We start from the raw sequence: 25,715 nt of genomic DNA, 5'->3' as shown, positions 1-25,715 counted from the left end.
GCTCAGTTCCAGTCATATCAGCTTGAAAGCTGAGGAATGCGAAAATGCTGCTCCCTGACTTTTGGCACTGAGATGCTCTCTCCACATGGCACTGGGTCAGCATCGCATGCTGCTCCAGGTCTCCTAGGCTTGCTCGCTGTCTCCTGAGCTACAAGACCATGGAGAGCCAAAACCTGCTGCAGGCAAGGTGTCAGTGCTGCTCCCCCTGATTCCCCCCTGCACGCACGCAGATGCTGCACGCCTGAGCCAAGCTATAATGCAGTTTCACTCAGCTCTCACTCCTCACAGCGCTTCATCAATCTTTTTGTTTCAGATCCCTGTCAAACAAGATCCAAAACAAGGACAAAAGCGAAAGAAAGAAATTCATTAAAAGCCCTGCTCATTTATGGCTACTGCCTGGATCCATTGCCCGCTCACTAGAGAAACCCCTGGTAGGACATTCACCTTCCCAGCCGCAGCTGCAACATCTCAATATCCCTCGAAACTCTGTCAATAAACCCCACTAGAGCAGCGATTCCCAGTACTGCCATGGCTGTGAAAGACGGCCTTGATACACAGGCCACCTTCTGTTCCCTGGAGCCCTGCTCCTGAATGATACCTGTGTTGGAGGGCCAAGATCCCACAAGGAGCCCCTTTGCCAGCCGGACACCTTGCAAGCGCCAGTGCCAAGACTGCCTGAGGCCAAAACGTGTTTCACTAGAAACGAGGGAAAGATGCCAGCCGGTGTCAGCAGGGCCATGGATTCGCCCCAGAAGGTGCAGCATGGTCCCTGCAGCCCTCCTGGCTGCTGTGTCCATAGGGTGCCTTCATCACCCCAGGGCTGAGAGCACCAGCAGTGCCCCGTCCCCCTTGCCCTTTTCTCTACCTTACACATATCCTCCTTTGTCACCCCTGCTCCTTGCAGCCACTGGCAAGGAGTAGATAATTGCTCCCTCATTCCTCATCCTTAAAAAGGTTTCTATTTCCCCAGTGCGTGGCTCTCTTTCAGAGTACATCCTTTTAGAGGCAGCTTTACACCAAGAACCAGCTTCTCTGGAGAGCTGCACAAAGCTGCTGGTGGAGATGCGATGTGCATGTGAGAGAACAGCTCCTTGGCATGGCAGCAGCAGAACAGCACACCCAGAAAAGCTGCCCTGACATGAGATAACATTAACTCAGCCTGTGTTGCAAACTTGGGGCTTTAGCTTTTAGGCGTGCTCCAAGCAGCAAGTGTTTTATTAGCTTTAAGACGCCCAGTAGACCCCACAGGGATTGTCCCTGAATTCTGAGGACAGGACAATGGCAGAAAAAGCAGGGTCACTATGGAATTCCCAGCACTGGGAGGATGGATAATGGGTGTTTGAGGTCTGTATTTCTTGGCAGCGGTGGCCTTGCTTTCATCCTGCTGACTGTGAGGATGAAGATTTGCAGATGGGCTTTATAAATGCAACGCAGCAAGAACTGGGCCAGCTCTTCACTGTCTCTACTGCCTATCCCAGTGCTTGAAGCAAGGTGTTCCCCAGCTCTGCATGGCAAGGCCAGAGAAGGTCCCAGGTGACCCAGGATGTGATTCTAACATCGTCTGGTGGAGAGAAGAACCAGAAGGAGGTGGTGCTGAGCCACTAGCAGCTGGTGCTTTTGCCTCCAGTGAAGCAAAAGCAGCTCACTCCAGCCTGTTGAGCACCATTCCCTGTTCTGCTGGGACTTCCAGGAGATCCCAAACAAAACCCTTGGAAAAAGGTCAAACGACCTGCCCCCGACTCCCTGTGCTGCTGGAACAATTCCCCCCATGCCATGGCTCAGATTGATGCCAGAGGCTGCCAACTGCAGGGGTTCACCCTGCTCCAGTTGCAGAATATCAGTGGAGCTGGTGATGGATCGAGCTGCTCTGGGTGCAGCATGGCCAGGGAGGGCTTTCCCCAGGCTCTGCATCCCACATGTCCCTGCAGCCTTCACACGGGATCGTGACACCCATCAATCCCTCCAGTTCTCCACTCCCAGGGCCATGGTATCCCCAGGCAGCACCCGCATCCTCTCTCCCTCCCACTGCAACACCTTCTGCTCTCCCATTAGGCCAGGGACAACCCTGCCCCTCTTCCCCCAGCCACAGACACCCCAAAGCCTCCAGATCCATAAAGGTTACATGCTGAGGGGTAAGTCATCGCTCTGGGGTTTTGCTCGTCTTCTTTGCACAGATCTATGGCTGGGTGGCTCTCAGCCTCATCTGAAAGCATTAGCCTTGTGTTCTCCTAAGAGAAATAGATCACTTTAGTACCTTCCTTAGGCTACTTCTGGGATGGCTGCAATCCTGCTTCTATGAAGAGACAGCAGGGCTCGGGGAGGCTGCGGCCGCAGGAGATGAGAAGTCTGCTCAGAAGGAGAGAGGGAATAAATCAAACTCTTCCTCCAGTTGTGCCAGGGAGAAAGGAGAGAGGAGCGAGGCCCTGGACCCCTGCGGTGAGCTCCACAATGGAAATGTTCACAGCTCACCATACCAGCCGCTCAACCTACCGATGCTCTGCAAAGCTTGGCCATCGCCGGCCCTGGGGAGATGTGGGGAGAGGAAGGTTGTGACCCTTGGCAAATTGGGAAACGTTTGCCCCTCCCAACCTCACAGTCATTCTAAACAAGAACCAGACACTCCACAGTTTGCTACCCCTGGAGATCCCCTTGGTAGGGCTTGTTCTCATCGTCCTGGGGGCTTGGCTTCCATCTGGGCTGCTGGTTGAAATCCAGCCCCGGCTGGTAGCGACTTCAAAAGACAGTGTCATCTGAGGAGTAGTGGGTGGTCCACGTCAAGCGAGTCAATGGCTGACTGTTCTTATACGAGCCACCACAATAGGGCCTCCTGCTTGACAGCCTCAGAAGAATGGTGAAGGGCTGCATTGACTGCAGGGAGCGGGGCCGAGGGTGGTCCCGCTGGTGCAGGGCCAGTCACCTTCGCAGGCTGGCACGGGGAGGTGGTTGTGCACCCCTACGAGCAGAGGCTGTCGATCTATCCACATTGGGTTTGTCCCCGAGCACTGTTGGCCAGCCTTAGCTTCACCCTTTGCATGAAACAAAGCAAAACAAAGCACGACAACAATAACTGCCCACAAGGGAACTGTTCAGAGGAGGGGGATGCCTCCGTTTGCCGCATCCCAGGATCCAAATGAGCAAGAGACATCCGCCGTGCCGGGTTATGGGAGCAGCAAGAGCAGCCAATGGGTCCCTGCAACGACCCCACGATGTTGGCATAGGGGGAGGACAGTGGCAATGCAGGGATGCTGCGCGCAGCAAGCCCCAGGTCCCTCTGTGCCCTGAGGCCCTGAATCAGGAGGGAACAGGGCAAGGGGCTGGCAAGAGGCAGGAGATTCTCACAGCACCACAGGCAGGGAGGGAGGAGGGTGGTGGGGAGGACCCGAAACAAATAATAAAAACAAAATCCCAGTAAGCACGTTAGAATTCGTTTGAAGTGCAGGGGAGCTTTCAGGCAGGGTTATGTACGTCTCCCAGCCCGGCGTGATTTACACATTCCTTGCAGGCAAAGGAATCTTCCCTGATTTGAAGTAAACCAGATGTTTTGGGGTTTTCTCCCCCACCCCCTTCCCTTTGAATCATTTCTTTATTGAAATGATGGCTGTACAGCTCTGCTACCTCCAGTTGGCCTGCCCTGGGGCCAGTGACTTGCTCTTCATTTCAGGAGAGCACCTCGTCATTGCCATGGCCACGCTTGTGAGCATCCAGAGGTGCAGAGCCAGCCTCATGCTCCTGCAAATGTTGCTTAGGGGGCATTGATCCGCGCAGGTTTCTCCCTTTGCTTTTCCTTCTACATGGAAGGATTGCAACTCGCAGCAGTTCTTCCTCCTCTGCAGCTAGAGCTAACGCATGGATCCTCCATCCCTGCTCCATCAATCCCAAGTCCAGGAAAACTTCTAACCAATACTACTGGTCCAGGAGACTTATGTTTGATGGTGTGATTTGCCCTTGCGCCTGCTCCTCAGCTTCACACCTCATCCTAGTTGTGCTCCATCCTAGCAATGTTCATTGAGAAGGGCAGCCTGGCCAGCGAGCATGGACCAGCAACAGGGCCCAAGTGAAACAACCCAGCCCAGGGGACAGCGCTGGGCAGGCAGGATGGAGCTGGGACTGTCTCTTGGTTTGAGCATTATACATTCTCAGCCAAGTTACTTCACCCCTATTTTTGTCCCATGTTTTTCACCCAGAAAACTCCTCTGAGGAAGGAATTTCCTTTTCCCAGAGGGATTCACAGCACTGAGTGCAGTGGGGGCTTCTGAGTGCTGGTTGATGCTGCAAACTACCAGCATAGCCATACCCTTGAGTTTACGCTCAAGAGCAATAACTCATGGCCGGTAGCAAATCCATCCGGCTCCCCCCATCTTTCTTTTCTTTTTTCCTTTCAAACCCTGTTGTTATTTCTCAGTACTTCGTTGGTGGCAGGGTGGGAAGGCTTTTTGTAACACATTCACGTACCATTGGGACTCACTCCCATTCCCGTCTGGTACAAGAGATTGCACAAGAGAGAGAAACAAACGGGGATGAGGAAACGCGTGTTTATGAGAGGCAGCTCTGTCATCGTGAGCAAGGGACCCCCCGCAAAAGAGCCAGCCTGGGAGCCAGGGGAGAGTTTCCATTCTCTCTTAACACTCCATTCATGCCTTGTTTCATACCTCCCTGGAGGCTCCATGACTGGCCACGGTCCCACAGCACGGTGTGGGCCTCGCACCCCCCGTGTGCTGCCTGCCCCGATGTTGTTGGGTGGAAATAGGGAGATGTTGTTGTCTCATAAAGATAATGAATTGAGAAAGAGCAGCGCCCTTTGCTGCTGGATGCGCTCCGGGTTCTGCTGTGGTGGAGGAGCAGGTCCTCCCTCCTGCATCACTCAGCACCCTCTCTGCCATGGACCTCACCTCTGCCCGCTCCCCTCCTGAACCCAAGGATGGGCTCTCCAGTAACACCCACCACAGAGGCCTACATGGGCATTCCATGCTTGGTGTGCTGCTGTCATTGCAATGAACATCCTCCTGACCTGGCTGGGAACCCTCTGTATAATCCAAACCACATTGCTCCTGATCGGATGCAGTCACCGGTAAATAACCTTGACTGCAGTGGTCTGGAAGAGTGAGGGATCCTGTATCACTGCTATTAATGATTTTGCATCATTTGCAGATGACACAGAGAGGGTCTCAACCCTTGCTATGTCTTCTCCAGGACAGCCCCTGTCCCACCTCACCTCACATAGGCTCCAAGTTAAAGCCACCCAGGTGACAATTACTCCCACCCGATGCTGGTGTGCACACAAGGAACTGTGATGGGTGATCTCTGCTCTCCGCTGTGCACTGCAGATCTACCAGCAATGGGTTTAGGATCCCCCCCACAAGCAGGTGGGGTATTAAAACCAAAAGCAATTGGCCATGCACATACTACAACCCACCTGGGGCCCTCTCCCTCCTACTCCTGCAAGCCCCCTGCCTCCCCCTGCCTTCTCCACACACCTCAATTTCATTATCTCTGATCTCGAGCTGCCTATTACATGCTTTTTGCCAACATAAATATTTAATCCCGGTGCATTGCACAGAAAGGCCCTTGTGGAGTTAATACTTCAACTCATGTTTCCACTTGGAAAACAATTCAGTGTGCGGCAGTGCAGCAGGTACAAGCCAGGGACAGAGAGGAAAGCTTGGGAGCGATGTGGGGTGATGTAGGTGGGCTTCACACCATGGGGTGGGCTGCACCGCGCAGCTCTGCTGGAGCACCAGGTTAGGATACGCAATCAAAGAGCCCCAGTGAGCTCAAAGCCACTGTGAGCTGCTGCCTGGGGAGAATGGCGTGGGTTACACAGCCAAGGGGAACCTGAGATGCAGGCCTCTGCAGTAGATAGGATATTCCACTCTCTGCAGTACATTTGGTTGCAATGATGTGGAAATCCCTGCACAAAGGGTTTGCTTCACCTGGCAGAGCATGGGGCTACCCATCCACACCATCACACGCTGCTCCATGTGTGCACGGCCACACGTGTCCTCATCAAACATCTCAAAACACACCTGCACAGCCAGGGGCTATTTAGAGCAGGATCTGGCCATGATTTCACCTCATACAGACTATAGGAGAAGGGTTATGGGATGGTGGGTGTATGGGGCTATTAGGTAGCACTAAGGTACCAGCTCCTGCTGCTGGTGTGGGAAAGACTCCCGGTAAAGTGAGGTGTCCCAGCGACCCAGATCCAAGCCCATAACCAGTATGGACAGAAAGGCACACCAAGCCTCATCCATACATCTCCATGCATTCAGGTCTGGCACCACAAAATGTACCCAAACCTCACAAACCCCCAAACCCAGAGGGGAGAAGCACAAGAGACAGAGAGGACAGGGAAGGTGACACCAGTAGTGCTGATGCTCCTCAGAGGCAGCCTGTCATTCAGGCAAATACATCACAGCCTGTGGCAGTGCCACAGAGGGTTACCCCAGGCAGCTTCAGGTCCCCTCCAGTCCCCTCCATCCTGCCTTGATGGGGATGAGGCCAGCTGGGAGGGCAAAACAAAGGGTAGGGATGAGACAGAGTCCTTCATTCTGTCTTTATACTATGGGCATAAAGTAGGGAGAGCCACGTTGATGTGACTCAGGCATTATCCCAGACCTGCTCTGGGACAGCTCAGCTCACAATTCATCAAGAAGATGCTGTTATTAAGACAGCAGCCTCTACTGGAGAACAGGCTGACCAAGCCAGGGACACTCATCAATCCTTGCCCATGCAGGATAGATGCTCCTGCAAGAAGGGCTCACTGAGCTCTGCGCTGGTTCCTGTCTAGCCAGGGCCCAAGGTGCTTGGGATCTTTTCTCCCAGTGACCCAGCACCAAGCTCCCTGAATCATGGCTCCATTTACACCCCTTCCTGCCAGGGCAGCAAATCTCCAACCCCAGCTCCATCAGCTCACCTAATGAAGGACCCTGCCCCACCATCCCCTGAACAAAAGCAACCCTCAGACCTTACTTCTTTTTTAAGGAACATTAGAATTATGACATAAGCTTTGGCTCTGAGAGGTTTCAGTGAAAGCCAGGGTATTTTCTTTCCCCTTTTCGTAACAGAAACCATATTGCTCTATAATCAAATTTATCTCATTCCTGATGAGGGAAGTGAGTGTGTGTGCGAGGTGACCAGGAGCAATGAGGGCATGTGTGCTGAGAGCAATCACCCTGAAGGTATGCAGAGCAAATATCCTTGGCAATACAATGCGCCATCAGATTGAGGAGACCAAGCAGAGACCAAGTAAGCCACAGCTGAAGCTGCCCTGGTACACAGGGCAAGTACCACATCACCGTGTAGATGCCACCTCTGCAACAAAAGAAGCTATTTCTTGTCTTTCCCATTTTATGATGCTGTTTTCTTCACCATATAGGAAACCTAGCAAAGGGTGAAGCTCACTTTTAACACGTTTTACAGGTGGGAAAACTCAAGAAGCAGCAGCTACTTTGAGGTTAGTTGCTAAACACCGAGTGTCTCCATTTCACGTTGACCTACTCTGGTGCAATTTCAGCTGAGGCCAATGGGAGCTGTGGTTCTGCCTGTGAAGCCTTGAGGATGATGGTCCCAAAATGGAGATGCTTGAATTCAATGGCTACTTTTGCAAACACGGGTTCTGCAGCAGGGATTTGGCATCTAAACACTAACATAACTCGAGACAGGCAGTGAGGGCTGTGAACAAGTGAAGTGAAGGGATTTCTAGTCTAGATACAGCCAATATCCTCAAACTAGGAAAATACAATCAAAACTCTTTTGCAGGAGGGAAAAATCCCCAAACCCAAGGAATAAGTTAAAGGTCACTTGAGATGTACTGGAAAGGGGCTGAGTTCAGCAACCTCCTGTGCAGGTTCCATCACTCACACCCATCAGCATCATCTCTCCGATGATAAATTCCCTGCAGGTGGGAAACAGCCCCATCCCATGATTTTGATAGGGAGAAGGGGTGGAAGAGCTGGAGGGGATGTTGTGTGCTGGTAAACCCCAGTGTGGCACAACCAGGAGGTGGATGCTTATCGATGTAATGCGCTGCATGAGTCAAAGACTAAAAGAGATTTTGGCTTTTAAATACACACCCTAAAAGAGAAGGAAAATGAAGACACAAAGTGCTCTCTGACAGACAAGGCTGGTGAGGGACTCTGTGCTGCCGTTACAAGAAAAGGATGGGGTGGGATGTGCTGCAGGTGTCCTTTGGCAAAATTCAACAACAAAAACCACTTAACTAGATCAATGGACTTGCAAGCTATATATGAGATATATGCACATTGCTGGTCTGAGCTGGGATGGACCTTGTAGGTATGGCATCCAAACTTTGCCTCTAGAGCATGGAGGAAAAGATGGGCAGGTAGGATTAGCTTGTGGCTTGCCTGATTTGGATAAGCAACACCTTTTGGGGCAAACATCTCCAGCTTTTGGGACCTGGGGCCCCATCCAGAGTCTAAGGTGATCTACACCCTGGGCTGAGGTATGGCTCTAGGTTTGGATAAGATCTGTGGGTGCAGTAGTATCTGAACACCTGGGCACCAGAGCAGCTTCTCACATCCTTCCTGGGGCATACTCATGGATACAGCTGAGCTGCTTCTGGCCACTCCTGAAGGAATAGAATTAGCCTATGAAAAGCTTGATTTGTCTGCAAATATCAGTCTGAGCTGCTACTGGGTGCAAGGAAACAGTCGAAGGAGACAGCAGCTTTCAACCCAAACATACACATGTTGGTTAGTGACCCATGAACCCACACATGGCAAACCCAACCATCATTTTACAGAGACAAAGCCAGCCTGGGGTGTACAAGAGCTATCGAGCCACAGAACAACACACAGCAAAGGGACAATCACCCTAATGGGACCTGAGCAGGAAAACATCATCAGCACTGTATTAAATAGGGCACCAGTTCCAACTGTGCTGCAGACCAGCCCTGCTTCACCCTGTCTGATCCCCCTTTGGTCTCCTCTCACTTGGCAGGGCAGGTGTAAAGCCATGGGACTGCCAAGTGGACACGGCCGTGCAGCGTCTGGCTCGGTCTGGCTCGCACACAGGCTGTTTGGATCCCTCTGCATCACGCTTGCCCATATTTTACATTCCAGGATCAGCATGGGCAGAGCTTGTTTTGGGCTGCGTGCAGGACCTGGAGCTGCACACGCGATGTAACACTGCCTCTTGGTGTCAAAGCCCCGGTGCTGCCCCCCGCAAGGCGAGCGAGCAGCGCTCCTGCAAAGTGATGTGAGCAGCCGGAGCTTCTCTTGTGCTCTGGCAACACAGGGGTAGCTCTGGCTGGCAAAGTGGCACCGTCACCCACTGCCTCCAGTACTGTGCAAAGAAAGGCATTTTGCTGCCTGATTTGGCTTTGCTGGGGAAAAAACACCAACACACGGAGAACAAGAACAAGAGAGAGGGGAGGCAGCAGCACTGAGGGCATGCCTCAGGTTTCGTAAGTGCACCCTCAGGTATGTGGCCCCAGACTGCATGAAGAAGTTAGGAAGAGAAGATGGCATTTGCGCAGGAGGCACTGCTGGATCCCCTGTTCAGAAAAGCAATTCTAGTAGTCCTAAGTGTGAGCAAGGGCATCCCTGGACTCTGCTCAGCTCCAGCCCAGTCACATCACCTCTCCCTGCCTCAGTTTCTATAGTTAGGATATAACCAAGAAAAACAAAACCCATTCGCCTTTCTTCTGACCCATTTCTTCCCTACAAGATAAAAGTAACACCCACACCAAGCAGTGAATTCCTTGTGTCCTGGAACGGGAGAGAGGGGTCAAACCCTGCTGTAAGAATCAAACCAACACGGCCCTCAGCTTTCCAGCCTTCAGGAAAAAGGTGCTCTATACCATGGAGAACTGCCGAACAAAACAAATGCCTCCAATCAGTAGTACAGTGCAGCTTTTCCTGGATTAGAAGCAAACCAAAGCCAGCAACGCCTGTGTTGATATTTATATCGCATCTCTCCCATTACTCAATGAGATAAGACTTGGACGGGTCTGTGTTAGTGGCATTAGGTTTCTACACACTCAGAAATGGGAATACTCTCCAAGTCTGTAACTGTAAAGGGTTGGTGACAGGGGAATTGCTGACGGGGAAAAGGTGGAATTGCAAAGGTCTATTTGCCAACAGAAGAAGAGGCCAAACTCCTCTCCACCCATGACCATTTCCAGGAAGAATCCTACATTCACACACTGCAACACCCTACAGAATGACCTGTCCATGCCTCCTCCTCCTCACTCCCCCACTGCCAGCCTTCCTCCAGCCATCCCCAGAGGAGCAAAGCCAATGGGCCTGGACCCAGCCAGATTTGGGGTTCGGATACTGGGAGGTTTTAGGACAAACCCAAGGATGTTATTTCAATCTGGATGTCCTGAGGAAGGGGTGGGGAGGAGCTGGCCACAGGAGGTAACAAAGGCTGTTCTGTTTCTCTTTGTGGCATGAGGTATGAGCAGAAACAGAGAATTTGGGGTGGATAACCTGATCTTTCCAGCATAAAGGAGAGAGATGCTCATACACTTGGCAGATACAAGGGAAGCAGGTTCCAACTGAGGTCACTGGAAAGGCACCTCCTGACTCCAGATCTGTCCCAGGTGGCTGAATACTGGTGGCAGAGACAGATCAGGAGGTGGATTCGGGCAGAATCCCAACTTTTAGAAGAGTGATGGCAAATGGTTGGTGTAGCAGCATTGGAGCAGCACATGGAGGCCCTGATCTGATTCACCCAGGCTGGGCTGTATAGAGATAGTGAGAGAGATCTTAAAACCTGAGCTGACAAAGTGACAGGAAGAGAGTAAAGATGAAAGTGAGACAAAGTGATCTGCTTAAATCACTTAATAGAGTAAATGGTAAAGTTGGGAAGAACCTCCAGCACTTTGACTTGACATGAAGACAGCATGAATGCCTTCTCTATGGCTTTTGCATGCATACATTCTTAATGCTGGAAACTTCAACAGGAGCTCAACCTTCCTCAAGTTCCATGCATGGGACTTCTTTAATATCAGCAGAAAGAGAGATTCTCTTCTTCTTCAGCTGAGCCCCTGACCTCCCTGTACAGACCATTCTTCATGGGGCCAATCCACCCCCACTGCAGCGATGTGCACATAGCCCAGATGGGCGCAGACAGCACGGTACTGGACCGACTTCAGCAAAAACAACCACACATCTGAGCCAGCATTTGGCAGCTTGGTTCTGAAGCAACCTTAAGCTGTTGAGGAAAGATGAGCCTGCATTCAGAGCACAGCCCCGGGATTAGCAAACACTTGTTTGACTCCTGACTTGCCTTGTTTGAGCTTCCGCAAGCCAGGAATGCCTGAGAAGAAACTACAGCCATACACCGCTCGGCTTCAGGAAGCTGGAGAGCATGTGGAAGAGAAGAGGTGGATTCAATGAAGCAGCACAGCTCCTGTGCACACAGGGGACTCAGCCAAGGCTGTAACAGATGTGTTTTAACCCATGCCACTGAGCTATTTGGGATCTGTCTCCAATTGCTCCAGTGCTCATTCATGTGTCTTCCTGACAGAAGACCAACAATAACAATTAGTATCATATAAGGAGCAGGGGGACTGCTGCCAGCATTAGCACAGTCTTGAGCACCAAAGGTTTCCATTCCACTCTTTATCCCAGCTATGCGCAAGGCAGAGGTCAGTCAACATTAATCAGCCTTGCTCTGGGCCAGCTCCTTTAGCACATTCTGCTTGCTGCGTTGCAGTCGCTGTCTCTCCATGCTATGATGGGTTCCCCCTACTCAACACCTTTGCCTCTTTCCTTAAGCTCACCTAAAACAAAGGTATTTTCACTGTTAGGCAGCACATGATGGCAAAGGGTAAGCCTGGCCACGCTGGAGGTGGCCTGCAGGCTCTACAGGGGGTCACGTTGGCCAGGCAGGTTTTGGTGGGTCATTGCTGTGGATGGGAGCCTTGTGCTGTCATTCTGAAGTCTAACTGTATCCCCTTCTATCCAATGGCAGTGCCTTACCTTCACCCCTAAGAAGGGGTTTCCACCTTTCCAGCACTCCTGGAACACTCTCCCAGCCATGGTCATTGGGCTGGGTCAGGATCCCCCTGGGGAAACCCTGTCTGAGCCAGCAAAGGGAACACAAAGTGAAGGCTTCTTCTCAGCACACGAACGCACTCCAAGGAAAGGCTCTGGAAGGGATCCTGATGACTTCCATATTATTTCCAGTAAATTTTATGCTGATTCTTGGCACAAACACTGGAAATGAATAGGCTAGGTCAGGAATGTAAATAAAGTGAAACATTAGGATTTAATCTAATCTATAATTATAGTATCTGTGGCACGGGGAACAAGTTGGTGTGTTTGCACTGCAGCTCCATTGAGGAGCGGGAGGGGGTTTACATTTCTCTCTCCAGAATTTCCCTTTTTGGCTGAGGGATACTTGGTGTGTCCTCAAGTATCTGAAAGGAACGTGCTGGGCTGGCAGAGCTGCTTTCCATCAGCTGAGCAGGTACAGCCCAGGGAAGAGACATCCCCAGGCACTCATGGAATGACGGGATGAGAAACTGAGATGGATGAGCTGGGCTGAAGGCTCAGGGGGGCTGTGGGATGTACAAGGGAAGCTCCTGTCTCTACAGTGAAGAGACTGGTTGGGTTCGTAGGGTGCTGAGCTATGTAAGCTCAGTCCTCAGACCTCTGAGACAAAGCAGAGCCCTTTCTCTTGACTGGGGTTTGTTGCCTGGTGCGTCACAAGTTCCCTGTCACAGCACAGTGCTCCCAAACCATCAGTCTGACTGGCATTAACTGCTGCCCACGCTCGCTTGTCCATGTAAGACAAGCACTTAACAGACACATAGACATCTCTCCCTCTGCCCTCCTCACCCCATCCTCGTCCAGATCCACCTGGGAGGAAGCTTGACAGGCTGCTCTGGTCTAGCTGATCTCGGGGGAGAATAATCCCCTCTCCTGTGATGTATTTTGCGAGAATTGAAGACTTTTGGTTTTTAAGAGCTTAAATCAAACTCAACAGTCTTTGAGGACCATCTTCAGTGTCCCTGTGTCTGGGTACCCAAGTGCATGCACACGGCTGCAGCATGGATCTCCACGCATGGGCACCGTGACAGACCAGCAGCAGTGTCCACTCGTGTACATGAACCTACAGTAATCATATTTGCTGACATGAACTACTTTCCCTCTGAAAGCCCTCTGTGCAGGGACTAGCATCCCAACCCCAACATACCACAGGCAAGGGCAAGAAAAGAGATGACAGGCAATAGATTTTCATCAGACTGAAATTGCAAAGGACAAAGGAATTAGTTCTCCTTTTGTTAGCTTATGTTTTGAAATTTCAGAAGTCTCAAAAGCAGAGGAATCAATCACGCTCTGTTTATTTATTTGCTTCTAGAGCATTTCTTGGTTTTGTTTTTCATACTCAAGCCCAGCTTTGATCTCAGGCTGGTAAGACTCCAAATAAATGGTCAACAACGGGGTGTAATTGCCGTAGGTACTACAAAAGAAAAGGGACAGGGTGTCCAACACATTTACAGAGCAGAAGAGACTTCCATGATCTGAGTCCCCTCTCTCGGTTTACATGACACCCTCAGACTACCAAACAAGCAAAAGCATTTGCTTTTGAAGAGCTCTGATGCTGCACCCTATGTGCTCACCCAACAGCCTAGAGAAAAGCACAGGTCCCTGCTGAGTGGCTATAATCAGGATTATACCCAGGCCAGAGCCTTCCAAGATAGCTGTTTTTCCACAGTAACAAATGAAACAAGCAGAAGAAATTCAATTTAAGCAATGACCCCGTGCCTCTGTTTCTGTTGTTGTTCTGTCTGCGCGGGCTCGGAACAGAGTGTTAGCCTCACATTTCACTGTTCTGGCTTCCTTCATGCTGTGTTGCAACTGTGTGGGCATCTGAGCAGAGGAATATTTAATGTGTGTGCCTATGTATCTGAGAATGCACACACGCCAAGTAAACACACGCTGGTTAGGTCCCAGGCTGGAGCAAACGTGTGTGCTGGATCTGCATGCATCCATGGCAATGCATTAGACAGGTGTATCAGCCCATGCATGTGTGCTGGGGCACGCACATCTGATATTGATGCACATCAATATGATGCCCAGGCTTGTGGGTCCATGCCCCACAAGTGCCAACATGGACATTTATCCATACACGTGTCCATACATGCGCACTTAAACGCGCACAGCCCTGGGAATGGTGTGCCAAGCCCTCCTAAGCATTAGCTGCTGGATGGAGCCAGAACTGTGCGTCACCCTAGGGCCTGTCCCCACACAAGGATGTGGTCCAAAGCTCCTAAATGCCAGGGGACTGCTGCCTGCAGCCACAGCTGCCCATGGAAGCTGTGTCCCATGTCCCATACCCAGGTGCACCCACAGAAAGCAGGAGCTGCCCCCAGCCACCCGCAGGACATGAGGCATCACTGACTCTGCTTACCCCCTCCGTGGCAATGTGCCTCATGACTGCGAAGCAGAAGCCTGGCTTGGACCAAAGGGATGACAAAACCCTGGACAAAGCTTTCCGCCTTCCACCCAAGGCTCTCCCAGCCCTTTGCAGACATCAGGAATTAGATCACAGAGTCCCTAAAGCGACGGGTGAGTGCAATTATCCCTGCCTGGCAGATGGGGAAGATGATCTGGCAGCCCAGGCTGCCCAAGAGCCAGACCTTCTGGCTCCCACCTCCATGCATTCACCTCGGCAGCAGCCTCCCTGTCAAACCCAGTGGCTCTTCCCTCACCCAGTGCCCTCAGCAGCCAAAAGGCTGAGAGCCCACAGCCAGTTGAGTTTGTGGGTGGTGGGTTGATAGCAAACTCTGTGGTTGCTCCAGCCTCTCCCTGGCACCTTTTCCGAGCAGCCCAGTTCACATAGATACCAATAATGATATTGATGCATTATGTATATTTAGCAAGAAAACATCTAAACCCATTCAGCGGCAAGAGGTATCACTTGGAGATGCTCCTGGACACAGCCCCACTCAAGAGATCTGCAATAAAAGCTTCTCCTTCTTCAGAGGCTGTCAACATACTGAACTGGGGAGGTGGTGGAGGGGGAGGCAAAGGGAAAGTATTAATCAAGATCTTTAAAAGTTCTCGTTGACAGACCATTTGCCAGCTCTCGTTTTAAATGCTTTTGTGGTCCCATAAAAAGTTTCATTACTCACTACAAAATGCGTTTTAATTATTACACTCCCTCTGACATTAAGCCCTGGGTGTTTCTCTCTTGCTTACTCTGTCTCTCCTCTGTCTCCTTGCCTTTTTTTCTCTGTTTCTTTCTCCCTCTAAACAATACTGAAGGAGAAGTTAACATCCAGATCCTGAAATTATCCCTTGGCTTTGGACACTAATGGCTCCACAGGATTCACATAGAAAAGCCAATCGCATGTGCTCAAAGAACATCTCAGAAGACACAAGAACATCAGCACAGGGGTGGCCACCATCCCTGCAGAAGTAACTGGGTGGTGGGGAGATGGATCTGGTGTCTCTCTGATCTGCTGTATGCATCTTGATATAAACAGCAACTTCCATAAACATCACCTATCACACTTCTGACATCTGGCTATTTCAGTCCACCAGGCATTTGACAACTTGCTTCAATCTGACCACGTTAGCTCAGTTCATCCATGACACATAACCATGAGCCATGGAAGAATACTGAAATATGTGCATTTTCCAGTTATTCCCTCAGACTCCCAGTGCCTCCAGTGCTGTAGACACTGGTTTTCCATTCCAACAGCCCAAAGCAAGAGTCTCATCATCTGGTGCAACACAGCATTGACCAAAGAAGTCAGTAATGATAATAGCATTGGAGACCCCTCCTTGCCCCCAGCACATCCCCATGTGCCTCTCCTTACTTGTACAGACCATCTGGTTCCAGGCACTTGAAAATGACTGAATAGATGCTGGTTTCAGGGACATCTCCATGGCTCCTACCCGCTGCCACACAGGATGTTGCAAGGCCAGAAAGCAAATCATCCGCAAAGCTCAGGGATTCTCCTGGAGAGCAAAAAGATGAGCATCAATACAGGTGCGAGACTATTTCTGACCATTTAAAAAACACTGTAGGAACACCTCTACATAGGACAGGCAATCAACACACTCTAGCTGTGGTAGGAATGGCCCCAAATCTATATGGAGTATGTCACCTGTGGACAAAGCAAGTAGAAAACACTGGGGCCATCAGCTGATAGGGACCCACTGCAGAAACCTGCAAAGTCAGTTCTTAGACAGTGGAAGGTGCACTCACAGAGCATCCAGGCAACAGGTAGACTCCCTGCAAGCACCACATGGGGACCACCATCCAAGGATGGGCTCTGGGTCCCCAGGAGAGCTGGAAGCCTGCATAAATAGGGCTCTCCTAGTAGGGACTTCATCTGCAGTCAGTCCTTAAGGGGAACACGGCCTTTCTCAATAATCACCTGTGACAGTGATATGTATTTCTGCTGTGTTAGATTACCAGGAAAGAGACATTTTTAGAGCTTGGATGGAATTTCTCTCAATGTGCTGGGGCTTTTTGTGTGTGTTTTATTTTTATTCAATGAAAATCAGGAGCTTTGCATTCCCTTTCCTATGCACCCTGCCAGCTCCTGGAGCTCTGACTGGAGCTCCTTCAGCTGTGCTCAGGAACACTCGCTCCTTTACAAGCTTTTGAAGAAAAAAAATCCTAATTAAAAATGATGAAAACCCTTTTTTTTCCCCTTGGTCTTCTGGTTTTTAAAGCTTATTAAACACTTAGATCATGACCCAGCTGAAACTGAAAACGCTCCATTTATTAAGCTTTTGGGGCATGATTATCCACTGCCGTGCAACCTGTCTCCTTGCAGTGGGCAGGTTGTCTATCAGTTAGAGCTCATTGCATTCAATTCCCATTTTACATCAATGCAACCAAAAGCCCAAGGTCTCAAGCAGTGAAAAAAGCCAGAGCAGCTGCCCTAGTTGTGCCCCCATTCCCACTGATGGGAATCAGAGAAAGAGCTGTTGCAGCTGATAGAGTTATGCTGGTATAAGCAAACCTGGATGCAGATGGCTGTGCCAGGTACCTTGTGCATGTGTAAATGTCAAGACACCACAGCAAAGGAAGGAGGAGAATTCCCTACTCAGCACTTCATATTCCTAAAAGCAAAAGTGACTGAGGATGACTGAAATGAAGCAGAAGTCTAAGTTCTTGCTATAGACCCTAAGAAATAACCCAGTGCTATAACCAGCCCAGAAGGTCTCACTGTGTGGCTGGATTACCCAGGTAGAAGAAATCCCCTCCTCCCAAACCCCTCCAAACCACATTGGAGTCTTGTCTCAAAATACACAACTCAGTAACAAATGTCCCCCTTGGCTAGAGAAAAGAGCAGCAATAAATTCTTTTCCTCCCTAAAGGAATCCAAGCCTTAATTATTCATTTTAATGCTCCCAGCATGACTTGTTCTTTCCAAACTTTTTTTTTCAGGCAACTCTGTCACCAGTCTCTGTAGTTTAACCCAGTTCCCAGCCATGGTCCATACCAAATCCCAAGTCAACTCAATGGTCAGGTTGGGTTGGCAATGGTAAAATCACTGCTTGGAAGTCACGAGTGCTGAATGGCCTTGAGCAAGCCCCTTAGCTCTGGGTTTATGGTTTAAACAAACAAACAGAACCCTATTGCTCATTTCCAACTTTCATTTCCATCCCTTTTCATATGACGTTGGGCTGGATTGGGGAACTCCCTGTCACCAGAAGTCATTGAGAACAGACACTGCCGTGACTTACAAACCAGATGAATCACAAACACATAACAAAGCACCAGATTGTGCTGCTGAACTGGAGCAAGAACTCTTAAGCCTCTTCAGACCGCAAGAAACCTCTCTTCTGACCAGGAGGAAACTTCACAGGGGGAACATCATCCCACAGGGGCCTGCTGTGGGATCTCACACCTTCCTCCAGAGCACTCAGGGTTGAGAAGCAGCCAGTGAGGGGTAGGAAAAAATACAGCTGGGCAGAGAGACCACGATGAGCAACTGGGCAAGACCAAGTAGAGATCTGGACTGGCAGTGCATGGGTACCAGGAGCATCCGTCAGGACATCTGTGCCAGGGAGCAGAATAGATGGGACAGGAGAGAAAAACACAGGGTTGAGGCAGGGAGTGCAGAGGGTGGGACTGGACTTGCAGAGGACTGGAAACGGGGTGGAAAATGTCATGTTCAACCAGTGATTTTAAGAGTGTATTACAACTGCAGCACTAACTCTGTAAGGTACCCACTACCTTCTGAGTGCTCATCTTTCATGGTCTTCCTGTGCAGCTTTGAGGGAACAGCGTTGCAGTGAGCACTGCCCTGAAACACAGTGGCAGCTCCATCACACAGTGGTCTGTTGTGGATTAAATCTGCACAGACAGTTGCATTGCTGTCCCCCTGCATGTAAGGAAATGGAGCTCTCAGTGTCCAACACAGTGTTGGCTTGGGTTAAGCCAAAACCCTTGCAATAAAATCCTTACGGCAAGACGGTGTTTAGTGTTCAGCCCTGAGCCTCTGGGGAACTTTCCCTTCTCATTGGATCTGCTACAATCAACCAAAAGCAAAGAGGTTGTTACGAAAATAGCAAAACAGATGCTAGCAAAGGTGCTGAAACCTCAGCCCCAAGGCTGGGAGTCTTTCTGCACCTGTATAAGCAGCAGTGAGGTTGCTGGCTGTGCCAGACTGTGCAGACCATGGAGCAAAGATGGAGTGGGTAAAGGATGCCCCAGGGACAAACGGACTGCCCAGAGCTGTCAACCCACACTGAATGCAGGGAGCTGCTTTGCTGTGCTCTCCCCTGGGTGAAGCAGAGCACACAGCAACATCTTGCACAAAAGAAGTCGGAGGCTGTTGTTCAGTCCATGGTGCTCTGAGAGAAATTTCCTAAGCCTTCTCCAGGGCCAGAAAATAAGTTATTCCCTAGATTTAGACTGGATCCTGGTCATTGGAATGTCACTAAGGCAATGAGTGCTTTTGCTGGCATTACAAGAGGATAATGGAGCACTAACGTTGTCCTACCAAGGAAAAGTGGTCTTGGGATGTAGCAATAGAGGAATACCAACCTAACTGCACAAGGCCATGGTGAAAGATCAGTATGTAACATTGCTCATCCGTGCCTAAGAACAAGGCATGCGGAAAGCAGGAGAGAAGGCTTCACAAGGAAATAACAAAAAGGACAAGTTTACTATGCAAGCAGAGACATAAAACGACCAAGTGGAGATACATAACCCTGTTAATACATCTACAGGGCAGGCACTCAGATGGAAAAGAAATATTTAGGCTAATGAGCAGTAATGGCAAGAGAAAGTAAATTGGATATGAATAAACAGGCTACTCCTGAGAAGGGCAAATAACGTAACTATCTTTTAAGGAGTTTGATCACTTTATAAAGGGGATTATATGGATAAGTGGTGGAAAGCAAAGGGGCTTCTCTTTCCCATCTGGACTTGTGCTCGCACACAGCCCGCCAGCAAATATAAAGAAGGATTTCAGCCTCCCCAAGCAGCACTGAAGCACAAACCTTGTAGATTGGTATCTTTGCTTGTGTTATTAAATTTCAGAAAGAATCCAAAGGTTCTCTGCAGAGTAAATGATAGCTAAATAGATCATCTCTGTGGAGCAGAAGATATTTTACTGACCAGCCAGCCATCTGTGTCCTTCATTAATAGTAATAAATAATTGATGTCACACTAAATAAAGCAACAAGCTGTTACAGATATCAAGGAAAAATGACCAGCTCCTGTGAGGATCCCTCACCTGTGTTCACTTCTCAGTAGTGAAAAATCCAGACCAGAGCTCAAGCATCACTCTGGCATGTGCTGTGCACAGAGCAAAAGATGCTAATTGCTGCACACTGGTTACAGGTAACGGTGCCATCGTGCTCAGCAATGGGATGCTGATACTCCCAACTGCACATCAAATCTCCGCAAGAATCTTTCCATACCACTGCCTTCCCAAGGCTGGTCTGCCCCAAACCATTCAATTCCCCAGGTAGCTTCTGAAAATCAATCTCTGCTCTACTACTGACGATGATGAAGATGCAGCTCCCTCCAGGTAGCATTTTCCTTCTGTCTCTAGTGCAACCCCTCGCTACTGCCTCAGCCTCTTCTGTACACATGCTGTGGAGTCTGGCAAACATCCTCTTTGTTTTTGTAAACATGCATCTTATGCTGATGCTGGTGTTGTGTGGGTCAGAGCTTGCCCTGAAACAGAGGAAAACAACAGCAGAGATTGCAGTGGGGTGGGATGGGCTAATCCCATTTTATGGAGCTTTGCAAACTTCTGGCCACAGTGAAGTATATAGGTCCATCCACCGGTGATGGCTCTCAGATACCCATCTGGGAACTGCCTGGTCTGGAGAAGGACTTACTCAGCTGCCTGCCTGCAAGGTTCAGCTGTTAGTCTGCTCTTGAATGACCACATATCTAGTGGCAGGAGGTTCAGATGGTCAGGAATGGGGACTGAGGAATGATAATTGGTGGGAGCAGGCTCAGACCGCTCGCTCGCAGCATCCAACAGTCTTAGTCTGTCTCGGTCCTGCCACTGTGAGCATTACGAGCACCAGTGGTTAGGATGAATTAACCATCAACCACCCCACTGAAGACAACAGGAGTTATAGACTAAATCAGAGACCAAGGCCAGGAGCCTCCAGGAAATTAGAGGAGCAAAAGGAAGCCCTCTCTCTACAGGCATTCCCACACCTTCAGCTCATGTCCGGGTGCTGAGTGGCACAGACATAACTCAGTGCAAACCAAAGTGGAAATGAAGATGAGATACCTCCCTGCTGCAATTTACCTTTGAGATTCCTAGAAAGAACAGAAAGGGGAAAGTAGGAAGGCACCAATGTCTCTGTCTTGACATCTTCTTTACTAGCCTGGGTGAAACCAACCCTGCAACGTTACCAGTCACTTTCTTCTGATTGCGGTTTTCTCTCGCCGTCTTTCTCCCTTTTGCTTTTTTTCAACCTGTTTTCAATTTACTCTTGTGGCATCTCTGTCTGTGACCTCATTCTGGTACTTAAAGGGGGAAAAAAATCAGAGAGAGAGAGAGTGTCCTTTAAAAAAGAAATGAAAGAAATCATATTTTATTTAGCTTGATTGGTTTTGAAGCTTTAGCAGAAGAAAGATTAACCTTTTCTGCCTAACTTAATGAAAACAAGGAGAAAGCCTGTATGGATAAATAAATATCTGTGTGGGTATGGAGCAGGCACGATCGTGTTACAGCCCCGGTGGAGCTGTAATGGGGAACAGGCGCGTTCCTGCGCAGCGGCTCCCAATTCCCGATCCATTTTCAAGGAAAGAAAAACAGAGTAGAATGTCAGAGGCCCAAGTGGGCATAAATGAGGGAGCCCAGGGAAGGCAGATGGGGCCCAGCGAGGACCTCCGTCCCCGACAATGACCTCCGGAGCAATGCCAGTGAAGCAGATGGAAAAAGAGACCTTACTCCACTTTCTGTTGCCAGGATTTGGTTCCTGAAATGAGGAAACAAATGGCGTGCCCAGCCCTCCATGACTGTCACCTTTTGGGGGTCCTCATCCCACCCTCCTCTTCCTCCAGGGCTCTGCCTCCAAGGAGAAGAGGTGCAGAGGAAGGCCTGGACTGGGTTTTTGGATGGGGAGCACAGGCTTTGCGGGGTGGATCCTCCACAAGAAGGTTGTTCCTGGGTTTAATGTGCTTCGGAGCTGGCGCTTGATAGGGGAAAGCAGTGAAAGGTGGTTTGTCTTGGAGATGATGGGCTGATTTAAATTAGTGTAACATAACTTTAGGCGACAGAGCTGTTCCGATTTACATCAGCAGATGGTCTGTCTTGCTGCCTAGATCATTAACAGCAAACCGTCCCTACAGATCCTGGTGGAAGGATGTCAAAACCTCCTTCCCTCCACGGCTTGCCAGATTCTAAAAGAAATAAAAAGACCTAGTTACTACTAAAAGAAAATCTTCTGCCCACGTTCTGGGAGCATCCATGCACGCCAGCCTCTTGTGTTAGATGGGAGCTGAAGCCCCATGCCCATAAAACCTGCAGCCTCTGGGATAATTTCTTTTCTCTAAGACACATCCATCAGATATCCCTCTGGCTGGGCACAGGATGAAACAGAAAAGCCAGTGGTGATGCCGGGCAACTTCAGGCACAGTTTATGCCTCACTTGCGAGCTTGTACAAAGGTGCAAATGGCAGAACTTCTCTGAATGACTTCATCTTGCTCAAGTTACGATTTTTGGGCATTAACTTCCTATATCTAAATGCTACTAGACACATTATTAATGATGAAGAGCTCTCCTCTGTGCTTCCCAGTTCTTCTAGAAGGCTGCATTTGTAGATGGCTGAATGTAAGGAGTGATGCTTTAGCTGTGCTAAGAGCAAAAGTTGCATTCCAGTGCCACAAAAGTCCCTCGAATGACTTTACTGGTGCTCTCCAGGGCTAGAGCTTGCTCCATCCAGAGTGACCACACGGAACTGAAGGATGAGCTGTCTTGCACTGTTCTTATCAAGAGCAGCCAGTTGGACAGAAGGAAATGGTCTTCATCTGGATGAGCTGTAACGTTCTAAAACCGTGATGCACAAGGGTAATCACGAGCATATTCTGCTTTCAGGCTCATCAACTGGACTCACTGCTCCTTCACCTGAGCTCTCTGCAGACTGCTTATCACAGTTCTTTCACAGTCAGTATCCAAGACCTCAGAAAAACTGCTTCAACTCATGTAAAAATGCATCACCTCCTCCATCTCCCCCAAGGCTGTACACTGCTGGAGGAGAGTGAGAATTAATGCGTTTCATTCTGTGCTAACAGCCCTCCAGTATTTCTCAAGGTTCAGTGGGTTGCTAAGGGTCAACCACAGCCAGACACAAGCTGACTTTGCTATGCTTGGAGTCATCCAGGCATGAGCCAGTTCCAATCTCGAAGCCACGTATTCACATTAGCATGGTGGAGAGTCCAAGTGAATTTATCTATTCCCTTGGAGTTTGTTTCGGGCTCTGCAGTATGTTAAAGCAGTTACTCGATTTCAAGGCGAAGTGGGAACCCATTTGTTCTGGGAGTTGTGCAGACACAAAACAAAGACATCAACTTTGTCCTCAGACACTTTGTGTCTGGCAGAAGATCTTGTCCAACACCACAGATCTAGTTCGCACTCTCGTCACTGCAGATCTAGTTCCTACCCCCATTCTTACTTCCCTTTCAGTTTTAGATTCTTTTAAATTAGAGATTTCTAAACAACGGACCAATGGTCTGGAACACTTGGTAGTTCTCAAGGTCCATAGTCAGCAGTCTGTAGCAGATCCAGGGACTGCACAGAGCTTTATGTTCACCGGGAACCCCACCAGCCCCATAGCCACTCTTCAATAGCATAAACTGATGTTTCAGATGCTTCAGACAGAGCAACAAAACCTGTACCATAACCTCTTTGTTCTTAAATGCACAAAGCTACTGTACTCTTGTGGCTCCTCGGGAACAAGCTAGTGTCTGAAAATGACTCCCAAAGTTTGGATGCGAAGATGGCACCAAGGACCTGGACTCCACCAGTTCAGAGTAAAGAGGAGGTTCCATCTTCTGCTGGGATTAAGATGATTAAACTTGAGGTGGAAATCCCAGGATCCTTCCTAAGGGAAGGTCAATGACAAGGTGGTTCTGACTAGTCCAAATGGGACCTGGTGCTATACTTACACAAACCTCCTAACCTGCCTACTATATGATGCTCTATGAAGAAAGGAGGGTCAGGTCTTTCATTTCCAGCTCTACTGAGCAGTCTCTTACCTTTATTTTCAGCTCTTTATGATCAAATACTGCAGAAGTTTAATGCCCCACAGAACCCCACTGGCTGACTTGCACCCACTGGAGCTCAAGCCTTACAACATGTATGCAAATACCAGGCTAGCAGGAGGAGGAAAGCACATTTCCTAGAAAGAAAGTCAGTGTGCAATTAATCACTAAACCCATAATTAGCTCTGGTAATTTGTCAAAGCTAATTAATGTAAAGCTTTGCTGAAAAGCCATCGGTTGGTCTGTGCTTCATTTCTCCTTGCAGTTATTAGGAAAGTGGGATTCTTGGACTTCTAGATCAGCCAGTTTCTTCTATATTGCCACTACTGCCTGACCCTGCTCCCGGTCCCTTCTTACGCTTGATGCCTCAATGGTGGAAAGTGGAGCAAATCACTGTCTGTAGTGTCAACCAGCTTTGGTTGGCCCCATTTCTTCTAAACAGAAGTAATATGCGTAGATGCTGATGAATTAGCGATAAGACTTTGGACCAGTATATTCCAAAGGGCTCAGCTCACACAACTGCAGCCAAATCTGCAGCCAACGAACACTTACAAAAATTGGTCCTGATGGAGGCATCCACATGGAAGCAGACCTCTTATTTGGCCCTAATACGCAGTTTTGGACATTTGAGAATGTGGGGGCAGGTCCTCAGTTCATAAAATCTCCTGTAGCTCCCTTGAAGTCAATGGAACAATAACAATTTACACTAGCTGAGTTTCTGCATCCTGGCTGTGAGCTATTTGGAACAACTACACCATAATGATTATTACAGATATTTCAGACCACTTGTCCAAGAGAGAGAGGAGAACACCACTGCATAAGAAAATGGAGGGTGGGTTTGCTATGATTTCCAAAGAATTATTGACCCGTATCTTGCAAACATTTACACATGTTTAGCTTTATTCATGTGAGCTGTTCCATTACACTTGTGTGCCAGATAAACTAATGTACATGCTTGCAGGACCAAGGTTAAAACTTGTGCAAACACAGTGAGTTCTAAATATTTGTATAGATACGTCCAGTTACCTTGGATTCAGACTAGAGAGCAGGTCATTTCACTGTGCCTCTTTTCATAACTCCCCATTTATCCAAGCAGGTATCACAAGAGAAGCCAAATGTGATATCAGGATAAAACTGAGAAAATAAGCAATTATCTGACCAAACTCAGAAGCTAAAAAACACCCACTCGGTCAGGATTAACATATGCAGGGGTTGACATCAGTTCTTGAACAAGGAATTACCTGGGTTACTAAAGTATTTTCACCACAGCTTTCTCCACACAGCTAATGAATCATTCACTTATTGATTTCCCCATAATGAAGTTAACATTTCTCTTCATGGTTTTGATTTATGAGAAGACACAAGCCAGTGAAGAGGAGAAAGAGCTGGGAATCTCTTGGCCATGAGGAGTCTACTTCAGCATCCATCATCATATCAGCAGTCACCCCAGTTTTCTTACTAAAACTACAAGGTGAGACGGGATCTCCCTCACCACCGCACAGTCCCACTGCCCGCAAGGACAGAATACAATCCCTGATTTCTTAAACTGAGCTGATTCTGTTTCCTTGAGGACAAAACACGTGTTAACAAGGTGCTGACACCCAGAAACTTCAGTGCACTTCACAAAGGCCATTAATACCTCTGACAACGTGGCAGCATTTGTGAGCTCCATCACACCTGCATCGCAGAAGGCTGCAGCCTCAGGAGAGGCGACAGGCAAGGGAGCAGGGACACAAAGAAAGGAAATGACTTTTTCAAGACAGCAAAAGGCAAATTTGAGGCTATAACACAGAGCCCCAGCCCAGATCTCCAACCATTAATACATGGCTTTCATCTCTGAAAGACTATTCACCCTTTTTCACACGTGAGCAAACTCCAGGCACTGTGGATACCTGCCGTAAGTGCCCAGCAGGATGCTGGCACAGAAGGAATGCCGAATTTTAAGTCAGAAACCAAGATAAATCAATCTTGGCATCCACAAGAAAGGGGAGTTGTTAGTAGCCAGGGCAGCTGTCACGGATGGTGTCCCCTG

General features: G+C 49.1%; 1 protein-coding gene across 7 annotated transcripts in view; it reads right to left on the bottom strand.

Moving 5' to 3' along the window:
* The window catches only part of ASTN2 (astrotactin 2), a 340,921-nt gene that overhangs the window by 15,469 nt on the left and 299,737 nt on the right, over window positions 1-25,715 (bottom strand). For all 7 annotated transcript variants that reach the window (XM_065695849.1, XM_065695846.1, XM_065695847.1 and 4 more), the window contains one exon: window positions 15,800-15,941. In XM_065695849.1, the coding sequence (XP_065551921.1) occupies window positions 15,800-15,941 (142 nt within the window). The remainder of the gene's footprint in view (window positions 1-15,799; window positions 15,942-25,715) is intronic.

Source organism: Lathamus discolor, chromosome 15 (genome assembly GCF_037157495.1).
Source record: "Lathamus discolor isolate bLatDis1 chromosome 15, bLatDis1.hap1, whole genome shotgun sequence".
NCBI lineage: Eukaryota > Metazoa > Chordata > Aves > Psittaciformes > Psittacidae > Lathamus > Lathamus discolor.
This window is presented reverse-complemented; position numbering and strand designations above follow the sequence as displayed.